General features: G+C 31.0%; 1 protein-coding gene across 1 annotated transcript in view; it reads left to right on the top strand.

Annotated features, from left to right (window-relative positions):
• Nucleotides 1-2109: 2109 nt before the first annotated feature.
• LOC111624776 (U3 small nucleolar RNA-associated protein 15 homolog) overlaps nucleotides 2110-12491 on the top strand; it is a 25180-nt gene continuing 14798 nt past the window's right edge. The window contains exons 1-9 of the mRNA XM_023367713.1: nucleotides 2110-2231; nucleotides 4604-4696; nucleotides 4785-4969; nucleotides 5034-5157; nucleotides 5745-5799; nucleotides 9121-9246; nucleotides 10467-10599; nucleotides 11477-11561; nucleotides 11633-11788. Coding sequence (XP_023223481.1) covers nucleotides 2142-2231; nucleotides 4604-4696; nucleotides 4785-4969; nucleotides 5034-5157; nucleotides 5745-5799; nucleotides 9121-9246; nucleotides 10467-10599; nucleotides 11477-11561; nucleotides 11633-11788 — 1047 coding nt within the window. The 5' untranslated portion in view covers nucleotides 2110-2141. The remainder of the gene's footprint in view (nucleotides 2232-4603; nucleotides 4697-4784; nucleotides 4970-5033; nucleotides 5158-5744; nucleotides 5800-9120; nucleotides 9247-10466; nucleotides 10600-11476; nucleotides 11562-11632; nucleotides 11789-12491) is intronic.

Raw genomic sequence — 12491 nt, 5'->3', positions numbered from 1 at the left:
TGTTTTCAGATTTTTCTAATTAAATTCTTCTATTAAATTTTAAATAGCTAAAAAAATGTTTTCGTTATTAAGTTAATAGGTCTAAATTAATTACAGTATTATAAAATAAATATGTGGCTTATTTGTGCTAATTAGTCTTTTATCGAGGCAATGATTCTAACGCTGCCTTGATAAACGAGACTCTTTTTAAAACCCCATAACCAAAAGTACAGGTGTTCTTGGTGGCCAAAACGTTGGAAATGATCGGCTAATCACTCTCTCGTACAAAAAGTACTGTTGCCGTATAGCTTGCACATTTAAACCAATATGTAGGGTGCACCATCTTGAATAAAGATTGTGGTGTACAGACAATTTCTCTTCTGCGGTGTGGAATGACGACGTTCTGGAGCATATCTCCGTATCTAGCGGCATTAACAAAACGTGTCATAGGCCCAAATTGAGAGTTTTTCAAAAAATGATAAGGACCAGTGATAAAGGATGCTGTGAAAAAATACTGCACGTAATCTTTATTGAGTGCAATGGGATTTAGTGGTAAACGTGAGGATTTTCAATACGCTAACTTTTGCAGTTGTAAGTGTTGACATCTCCGTGCAAATGAAAATGGACTTCATTTCTTTACAAAATTTGTCAGGGCCATGCATCATCAACCACATCCGAGCTACAAATGTGATGGCAAATGTTTTCCGCTTATCATTATCACCAGAAATCAATTATTGACTGTGAGATATTTTACGTGGATAAAAATGCGATATTTTTCGCAGATCGTTCTACATTGTTATATAGGGTATGTCTAATTGCATGATATTGCACATGTATTACTGCTGCTATGCAAATTTCCATTCATCGCTACACTAATGCAGTAGCAATGTCTTCCGTTTTGATATGTTCAATCTATTTGTGACCCCACGCTAATTTCTCGAACTAAAGTTCCAGTCTCTTCAAAACATTATAATTTCTAATATTTATCATCATCATTGTTTTTGATCCCTCCACTTACTTTTGGAACAGCCTGTTAATAAACTTCGTTTTTCGATGCGGTTAAAGCGTTAGCTTCCCGTTTTAGTAGAAAACCCAAGATTGAATCCGTGCTATCAAAACCCCACGAATTTTTCGGGGTTGTTTGCTCTGAATATGTTAGGCTCAGTTTTCTTCCACTCAGTACGTCTATTGTGGGCCTGACCGAATTCACGACGGTAAAGCCTTCTTAGTACCAATAAGGTGGAAAAATCCAAAAATGAAAAAAGATCTCGCTTTACGACCGCTTCTTTTAAAGTCCCTGCTTTTACAACTGATGTAAATTTTCTGTTTGACCGTATGAGATGCTACATATTTTGACTGCTTTTATGTACTATTATTAAGTCAAAATTATTATATCCTATAATGCAATCTCGATTTACGACACTGAATGTATAAAACGGCTCGCCTTACGACGATTTTCAAGAACCATTAAGATATCCACAAGTTTCCAAAACGTGTTTTTTAACTCTGCCATAAGAGGGCGTATGTCTTGGTAACCATTAAGATACTTTTTTGTTGTTGTTTTTGCTTTTTCCGCCCTGTGGGCACTAAGAGGGCATCTCATAGTAAGCCTCATTATGTGTTCGGCTAGGCCCGCAATGGGGCGGCTGGGTGATAAGGGACGGGCCGACATATCCGGTCAGATCACCTCCATGGGGGTGATCAGACCGGATATGTCGGCCCCTGTTTTGCTATAAAAGGCCCTCTTAGTGTCCACAGGATGAATAAAGTTTTTAAAAATGGCGGCTCGACGATACGGAAAAATACACGAACCTTCTCTGGAAACTTGTGAATACAAACAATTCCGAAGTTAAGAGGGGATGGGCTTTAGGAGTGGTTGAGAATGGGGATTCCCACAATACAAATACTGTATATTTTGACTGTCATATATAAAGATAATTAGGTGCAAAAATTTCAAATTTTTGTGGCAATTATGAAATAAAACGAATATAAATAAACTGTATATTGTAACATTTATAATTTATTTTTATTATTTAATACAGTTAATTGTTTTGCTATTAAAAGCTAAAAACAATCAAAATTACGGATAAAAATGTAATTTTTATTCTATTATTAATATAAACTTGAATTTCACCGTTAGGGGGATTAATGTCTTTGTCAAAATGGCGGATTTTAAGAGAACGGAAATTTTGTCTTTTCCAACTTCGCAACCAAAAGCAACGTTAGAAAGCAAATATTGGAAAAATTATGAGGTGAATAAAGTTTTCAAATTAATAATCATGCTAAATAAATTTACAGAATACAAATAATTATTTCAACAGTGAATCTTAGACACGTATTGGTACCCACGTGTGTTCCACGTGACTCAATCTATATTTGAAAACAATGAAAGTAATGTAGTGCTTTGAGGATAAAAATATTAAGGTTTCGGTGATCAAACAGGACCGAGATTTGTCGACCCCACGACCAAAAGGTTAAAAGGAATGTGGTCCAAAACATGATCTTTCATAAATCTGTTTTCAGGACATTCTTGGTCACTAGATCCTACCTGCTGTATATATGATTTTACCAATTTATTGAACAATAAGTTATATATGTAAATACAGAAACGTATGATAATAATGAATTGATAATTTTTTAAATGTAAATTATATATATATGTAAGTTATTTCAATTGCAGAATTATACATTATTTAGAAAAGAAACAGCTTGGAACAACAATTAAACCAATGGCTATCATTTTCCTAATCCTCAATAATCAGCGATTCTCATCTTAACTCTTTTAAGCGCCGAAAGTCTTCAAGTGCTGAGCTGACATTGTTTTTTCGTTAAAAGTGATCACATTAAAGAAATACAAACATATTTCGTGACTAGTTAATCCCTATGCATTACTTAATTTATTTTTAATTTTTTGATAANAATGGCTGCCTTCAGCAGAGTCAACGGTTTTAATTGAGCAAAGATGTTTCAATCAGTAGCTGTTAGTAGTTACATCTGCTGAACGATGAGTGATGTATGCATTGGAACAAAAAGCAGCCATCATTGGTCAGTTTCAGGTAGCAATAGGTAGCATAACTGAAAGACGCCACTAAATGTGACATCAAAGTATCAGACGTTCCAAAACAGTGCTACCGTAAAGGGCATTCAGCAGAAAAGTACTCAACAGCTCCAGAACCCTGCGTTTCTTTATGCAGCACTCGAGAAGCGCTTTACAGCGAACACACTGAAACTGGTTTCTAATTGGCCAACACTGTTTGTGACGTCATTTTGCTACACTCTTGCTGCATAAAGAAACATGGGGGAACTGTTGAGTCTGCTGAATGCAGCCATTTTGAATTGTTTCAGTAACATATAAGTTAGCTCTTATTGTGTATAAGAAAGATAAGACCAGATTTTTCACAAAACAGAATTATGTATTAGTATTAATTGTTTGAAGAATTGTAGAGTGTTATATGATAATTTTAGTGGCTACCTGCAATAAGTATATGGTCTTTAGTCTTGAGAGATTATGTATATCTGTTTGGAATGTTAATTGTATTAGTTTAAATCTCATTTTGAACTAATTGGTCTTTTTTCCCGTCATTGAAAAGTGTTTTGTATAAAAGTTATGAAATAAAATTACCAACAGATGATGGAGCAGTTTATAATATCGCATTTATCTAATTTTTAGCAGATTTATTAGCTTAAATTATTTGAAATTTGTAATCTGATAGGTATGAAATATGTAGTCAAAGAATAAAATTAAGATTCTTTTATTACCGAATAAACAACTAACCTAAATCAATGCAAAATTTGCAACTGCTTTTTCAAAGAATGTCATCAAAATTGAGGATGTTTTGTGAAACTAATACTAAAATCTCTTTTAGATATTTGTTGGACAGTGATTTCATTTTTGAAAATACTTTATATGCTTTGAACTAGTTGAATCGTATTGCTGAAAATGAGCCATATGGGCCAGATAAGTATGGGTGGCTGTAGTTTGATACATGGTATATCAATGGTCTCCATTAATATATAAAATAGTTCAAATAACTTGATCCAGCCTTTTATCAAATTGCATTTTATGTTATGATTTTAATTAAATTTTACTAATGCTTTATTTGGATGCATTTTTAAAATATAAAATTAACTATTTACAATTATGGAAATATTTTTTATAAAATTTCATAGACGTTACTATTTTCTCCAATTGAAAAACTGCTTGTATTATCTGTGTAGTTTAAAAGTTATATTTTGAAATAACATTTCTTTGACTGAGCATCCAAGATAGTGAAAGATGGAGCTCAATTTATCATACTAAACAAATTCTTCAGATGAATATTTCATAAGTACATACCTCAATTTAAGCCTGAGTTCCTTGAATAACAGGTTGAGTTTTAGATTATTCGGTTTCGGCAAGGCCCTAGCCAGCCGCCTTGGTCATCCTGCCATTTGTGATAAAGATAGAAAATTAATTATAACTCAGTCAAATATAATTATTATTTCAGTAAAATACTGTTTTGGATTTATTTAATAACAAGCAATTTCTTAATTCAAGTACATTGTTAAACTTTATGCTATTAAATGAATTTGATACAATGTTTTATATAATTTTTTTTAATGAATTTACTAAAAAAATTTTTAGTTTCCAATCTCGGTGAAGGATTATGGACCAATTGATTATCTTGATTTCTCTCCAGAACCTCCCTATTATTTTGCTGCAAGTTGTTCGTCTCGAGTAAGTGAAAATTCATAAACTATTAATTGATATTATTTATAAAGTTAAATATCTAAATTATAAGTTTTTTTTTTTTTTTTGAAAATAGGTGCAGATTTATAGTCCCAAAAATAATGACGTTTGTCGAAGTTTATCAAGGTTTAGGCAAACTGCCTATGGAGGATCGTTTCGACACGATGGTCTGCTTTTGGTTGCTGGCGGTGACGATGGAAACGTTCAACTTTATGAAGTGAAAAGTAGATCATTACTAAGAATATTCAAGGACCACAAGGCGTGAGTTTATTTAATAAGTAATCATTTATGTGAGAACTATAATATATACATTATCTTTTGATAGAGCAACACATAGGTGTAAATTCACAAAAGAGGGAACAAGAATTGTTAGCTTTTCTGATGATAAATCTGTTAATCTTTGGGATGTACCAAGTGAATCTAAGATATTGACTCTACAAGAACATCAGGTAAACTTTAAAAGGCCATAATTCTTAGTAAAAAATATATTGAAGAATACAAAACATAAAATTTTTGCTTTCACAATCCATTGTTTCAGTCACCATTGACAAAACCAAAAAAAACCATCTTCACTTATAGAGATGACTTTTTATTTGAGGCTGCACCTCTGTACAAAAATTTAAATTAGTTATATCATAAATTAAAACAAATAGTTCATTAATTCTTTTAAAATTTATATATATTGAATATAATCACCAGCTTAAATTGAATAGAACTTTATTTAATGCTAATTTGCTTTAATATTTTGGAATTTCTTTTATTCCATCATTAAAAAGTGCTTTATATAGAAATTATGATTAATAGAAGAACAATAAAAAGTTAGCAATAAAAATTTGAGTTTATTGATGTTTTTTGCTTCATAGAAAATAACCTATCCTTTTAATTATCCTACCTTTAGACCAAGTTACATAATTTGATAATGTAATAATTAGCACAATTAATGCTTATAAATAGTCCAGTGTTTAGCTGTTTGATTATTTGAATATCAAGCTACAGTTTATGTTTTAAATAATTTTATACTTTGTCATATTTTCAGGATTATATCAGAGCAGGTGCTATCAGCAAAGCAAGTGAAGATATATTTATTTCAGGTAATATCAGTTTAATTTTCAATTTTATAAGTTTGTTTAATGTATATTGATATAATATATTGTATATTGTATTCAAATTTCATGGGTTGCTTCACTCATGCTGGTTCCAAACAAAACTTCCTATTTGTGCTAAAGCCTCGATAAGAACCATGTGTGAACTATTTACTCTTGTAAATGATATTTGATTTTATAAGCTTCGATAGAATTACAATGATTTTGGAAATTACTTATGATATATATAGATTACTTTGCCAAAAATTAATATGGTGTCAATGATCTTGATCTATTATTAACATTCATTTATTGGCAACACATAAAAGCAATAGTCTGCATACAACCTCAGCATCAATGAAATTTAACTATGCTAAGATTTGTGGATTAAAAATATGAATGAGAAATCACACAAGCAAGTGTAAATATATTATTTAACATGTAAAATATAATGCACTCTGGTGACAGAAAAAAATTTGTTAAATTATGTTTAAAACACCTTTCATTACATGTTGAACAGTCAAAGAGAAGCAATTAGTATAGAAATACATGTTTGTGTATTTCTGTACTAACTGCTTTTCTCTTAGCATTTGTGCTACAGAATTATTATATTTCATATTCTGTTTTTCTTGTATACTGTCTCATATCTGGTAATATAAATATGTAAATTTGCGTAAAATTTGCATGTGTGTCGAAATACACATGGTCAAAGGCTAATGAAATGTGTCAGAAATAAAAATATATTCCAGAATTTGTTTCCTGCATCAGCTTGAAAAAATCTTATATAATGCACTAAATAGAAAGTGTTTTACTACATTGTTTCTCTTAATTTTGATTTAAAATATAATACAAAGAAATAAGTGGTTGAACTTCATTCATGCATTTAAAAACAAACAAAGTCACTTAGTTCACACACTTCCAATTGATAACATTCAGTAAATCAGGTCCATTAAACCTTTTGATCTTGAGATTAATAATTCAGTTTACTTTTTATACATGATTTTTACAACTTTTGATTGTTGAGCAACAAGTAATAATGTTATGTGGTCTATTATTAAAGTCTTTTGCATTATATGATAGTTTGAATCTTAAATTACCAGTAATCATCTTTATATTGTTTGTGATAAAAAATTAATATTTACATTTCATAACTATTTGTGTTATTGCATACTTTACTTTGATGTTATTATTCAAAAGCAAAACATTAAAACTAATGTATAAACTCAACATTTTTTGTACATTAAAGTTTGAGTAACTATTGAATAAAACATTGAATGTCACAAGTGTCTACTGGCATATATGGTCTCTGTTGTTGCAACAATATGGCAATCCGCATGGTTTATTGCTTTGTTAAATAACTTACTACTATTGACTTTGAAATAGATATTATATTCTTTGCTGTTAACAAGTGATTATCATGTCCAGCAGATGTTTGAAAGATATTGCCATCTTTTCTACATTAAGTTGCAGCCCAAAAGAACTCTAAAGAATTTTAAAGAATTTTAAAGTCATTTACAGAACTAATTAAGATAACTTCTTTAAAATTGCATTGAGCAACCAGAAATATTGTTTTCAAAGTAGCTTTATGATGCACTGATATACCTTTATCTCTCCACTGAATTGTACTTAATAGTTACTTCATTGAAGCTCAGCACTAGCAAACCTTCTTCTATGAGGCTTACAGAATTATGTTCATTCTCAAAATCCATTTGATAGATTTTTATTAAACTTTGCCATTTTCCATTAATTGAGATGAGGAATTCAAAATGTAATAAAAAATGGGGATCCACGACTTCTTTTTCAGGATATAAGATTGTTTCACAAGCGCACGTGACTTTGTCGTGCAATGTCTCATGGTCACTAGCATGTCTTGTATGAGCTTAAGAATTTGTTCTCAAAATTTAATAGATTGATTTTGATAAAACTTTGCCATTTTTCATTGAGACTAGGAATCCAGAAATGTAATGTGGGTCTATTTAAATGTAAAAAATTGAGCAACAAATCACTTAACTTTCCTGGCAACATTTAAAATTCTGGTGGTGCTATCTGTTATGATATTTCATTTAAAAAGTGTTTACATTTTTAATTATCATAAAATGGCAAAAAGTTTAATTGTGAAGGTAGGGATGAGTTTTATAAAAAATTGTAAATGCTAATAACAAGTAAAATTGTTATAAAATGCAACCCTACTCAAGATATGACACATGACTGTCCTTTATCTCTCCACCTTCTCGATCTTAAACCACCAAAATTTAATAGTGTCAATCCCTCTAATCAAATCTCCCTGCAAAATTTCAGAAATTTACAAAAGCACAGGAGTTATTAAGCTTCAAAGTAGTGCCCACACGAACGAACATCCATACATACAGGAAAAAAAACTGAATGTTTTTGCATTTCTCAATGTTTCAAGGTCACCTAAGTCCAAAAATATAAAAATCTTAGGGGTGGTCATTTTTTGACTGATCACCATACTTTCCCTCTGTTATCTGTAACGAGCCAGGAAAGTAAAAATAGGGGTCTACGATTTTGTTTTCGATATACAGTCGACCCCCCTATAAGATCATTGATTTTTCCGTTTTATCTGAATTACATGTTGTACGAGTCACTTAGATTTTACAAATACGTGTGCCGGGCTGTGAACGGCTCACATATTTGTAAAATCTAAGTGACTCGTACAACATGTAATTCAGATAAAACGGAAAAATCAATGATCTTATAGGGGGGTCGACTGTACAAAGTAATTACAGTGACAATGTCCAAGCTCACTGATATGATAAGCACACCTAATGGAATTTAGGCTTAGGGGTCAAACATGAAAACAGTATTACATGCGTCTAATGAAAAATAGGCAAAAAAAACAAACAAAGTAATCACCATCGATTACTTTATTCTTAGATCATCTCTTCTTACCTTGCAGTGTAAGGATTGTGTCTCCCATGGCCTGCAGGTACGAGGATAACCTGTTTTGTCATGACAAGTGCAGTGTTCACCTGTCCATGTCCATCAGGTACTGCACAAGAATCACCTCTTTTCTGCCTAACAGGTGCAGGAATTGCTTCTTTCCTTCCAGCTCTGCCTCAATTCTATTGTGATATGACAAAGTTGCACAATGCCCTAGTTTAGTTTCACTTTACTGAGCATGCAATCCATCATTCTTGATATGAAGATTAACCAGTCACTAAATAAAACTACCAAATTATTCAATTACAAATTCATTACTCATTCAAAAAATATTTGAATACTATATTGCAATTTGAAGAGGTTAAAACTAGTTTTAATTATGTTTTTAAACAAATTAAATAAAATTTTAATATGATTTCATATTTTCAGGTTCCTATGATCATACGGTGAAGATGTATGATGCAAGAACTTCCAAAAGTATTCTTTCTGTAGATCACGGTTGTCCCGTAGAATCTGTGTTAATGTTTCCTTCGGGAGGTGTTTTTGTATCTGCCGGTAATGTATTTTAATTAATGCTTACAATTAGCTTATTTTCATTTATTTTAGAAAAATCTAGATGTCTGTGTCTTATTTTCTATAAGAAATTTACATATTTAACACATTACACATAAATTTAGAATTATTTTTGAAATAGAAAATGTCACATTTTTCAAATTAGAGTTATAGACTTTTATAACTCAGAATTATTTTTAAAGTTGGGATAGAGCCAAACTATCTGTAAAATCTATTATTTCAGATTGATATGGTCAAGGTCTTTACTGGCTTGACCATCCAACTTTTAACTTACATATCAGTTGCTTTTTCCCCCCAGAATCTTAAATAAATTTAGGCCCATTTTTAAATTTGTACAGTATATTCTGTCAAACTCTGTTTAATTTTTGAGATTATACACACCATCTTTTATAAGACATCCTCATTTCAGCATGGAATATTTAGAATAAAAGTATAGTCAAACCTCGGGTTACAAATGCCTGTTTATGAACAATTTGATATATGAACAATTTGATATATGAACAAAATTTTGAATTTTGAAATATTTACTCTGGTTGCCATATGATAACTAGGTTTCCAAACAAGCTACTCTGCAGAGCTGGCCACCAATGGTCGACTTCCTATGTTAAAGAAAATTGACGCCAAGAGTACCGATTTGGTAGTGGCACAGAAACTCACCTTGCATCATTACACATCACAATACAAATCATTGATGACTTTGTTATTCAAATTAGATTTCAATGCATGTGTGTGTAAGATACTACTACTGTTTATCAGTATGCATCACAAATAATATTTTGGAAAGTGTGGATGAAGTGCTTGTCGGTCTTGTTTGATTTGGTTATATTTCATACAGGCAGTCAGAGTTGAGTCTCTGTTTATAACACTTCTTTGTAAAGTTGTTATATATTAAGTCAGGAAATGCAGGTCAATGCATATTTTATGAGTGACAACTCACAAAAAATGTACTACAGAGTGGCCAGTACAAGACCAGTATGTTCACTATATTCACACAGTTTTTCATTCTATTATTCTTTTTTAAAAAAATAAACAAACCATATATCTAAGTGTAAAATAATATGAAAAGTTAAAATTTCTTCCTATTTATTAGTTCTTTTCTAATTAGTATTTTAATAAACAACTAAATTCAATGATGTTGAGCTGTACTTATTATCTGTAAATAACTACATCAGATTTTTGTTGTCTTTTTTGTTTTATTTTAGGTGGTACGACAATTAAAGTATGGGATTCTGTGGCAGGAAGACAATTGGCACAATTGTCTCAACATCACAAGACTATTACTTGTCTATGCTTTGCAAATGATAATAAAAGAGTTATGTCTGGTTCTTTGGATAGGTATCTAAAATTTTTTAATTATTAAGTATTAATAAAATGTAAATAAATTATCATAGTGGTTGCATAGATCAGATCATTGTGTGCCATCCCTTACCTAATGCTTTTAGTGCACATTGTAGGCCCTATTCATATAAGTTTATGTAATATAAAGCCTGTATCATGACATTTAATATTGTACAAGGTTTGTAAACCTAATTAATACTGGATAAGTTCAAGTAATAATACTTCACATTTCTATAGTGCCAAGTGTGTATTATTATTTATTAAGAATGCATATTTCAGGAAGCCAAGAAACATTTTTGTTCCAAACTAGGACAACATCGGCTTAGAATTCACATCAAATCGGACAAAATTATTCTTATTTTCAAATTTAATACAAGATCGAACTTATTAGAATTCAATGGTAGTTCAACATTTAAAAAGAAAACCCTTGCGCACAATACACATTAATTTATTAAGCATATCACTTTTGTTTTACATATACTGCATATGGATTTTATTTTTTAACATTTTTGAATTCAACTGATGTAAATTCTAAGCTGTTGAACTATTATTAAGAATGCTTACTTAATGAAACCAAATAACTAAGTAATATACAGTTGTTAAATAAGGCCATAAAAAATGAAAAATGCTAGACAAGAGCGTGGATTGCTTATGATTAAACACATCAATATCATCACCTATGTTAGCTCATACTCTGTTAAGTCTGATACAGTTGAACTTATAAGTGTTATCAGTCACATAAAAGTCATGAACATGTCAGTGTAGCTAGCATTCACTGATTAAAATCATCATATTCATAATGTATTGCAAATAATTTATTTTAAAATTAAGGTTAAATTCATTAGTTTACAACAGATTTTGTTTTTTAATTTAGACACGTGAAAATTTACGATGTCTTAACTTACCAAGTAGTTCACACACTGGACTTTCCTTCACCGCTTCTCAGTATTGCCATTTCAGTATGTAATTTGTTTTTATATATTTTGACATCATATATAATATTCTAAAAATAAATTTCATTTTAAAATAGCCAAAAGATAAAATAATAACTGGAGGAATGACAAATGGACTCATATCAATCAGTCATCAAAAATCCTTAATAGAAAGTGAAAAGAAAGTTAGAAAAAAAGGAAAGAAGCCTTTAATGAATTATTATATTCCAGATAAAGAATTTTATCCTGAACAAGTAAGAATTATTATTATTATTATGTTGGGTTTAGCAGGTTACTCGGTTCACACCAGTGGCTGTGTGCTATGCCGGACCAGAGTCAAGGCATGGCAACCAAAAACAAAAATTAAATAAGTGTGTCAGTGTCTGTATTCAGAAATTTCCTAACAATGTGGCATGTATTCAATATAGTGGCCTTTTGTAGTGTGATGTATGTATTTCTATTCAATTGTAATGTTCCCAGGCTTTTGTGTAGTGTGTGTGGTATCACACCTGTACAGGAGAGAACAACAGGTACAATAACCACCCTATCCATCCTCCACAGATGCCTTATTTCCTGGGCAAGTTCTGTGTACTTGCTAATTTTTTCAGTGCATGTGTTTTGTACATTGTGAGTGTTTGGAATGGCTATGTCTATAATGTATGTGATTTTATTGTGTTTGTCAATGAGTGTGATGTCTGGTTTGTTGTGGTAAATTGTTTTATCTGTAATTATGGCTCTGTCATAGTACATTTTGTGCATGTTGTTTTCCAATACTGTCTGTGGAATATACTTGTAGTATGGTTCATGAATGTCTACTAATTTGTGTTTCTTTGCAAGCTCTTGGTGTATTATATTTGCTACTTGATTGTGTCTATGTAATTAATCTGTCTGTGCCAAGAGCTTGCAACCAGAAGTGATGTGTTGTATAGTTTCTGGCATGATGTGACATTTTTTGCA

Source organism: Centruroides sculpturatus, unplaced genomic scaffold (genome assembly GCF_000671375.1).
Source record: "Centruroides sculpturatus isolate CEXI.00-Female unplaced genomic scaffold, Cexi_2.0 scaffold330, whole genome shotgun sequence".
NCBI classification, from domain to species: domain Eukaryota; kingdom Metazoa; phylum Arthropoda; class Arachnida; order Scorpiones; family Buthidae; genus Centruroides; species Centruroides sculpturatus.
The sequence above is the reverse complement of the archived record's forward strand: the minus strand, read 5'-3'. Positions and strand labels throughout refer to the sequence as shown.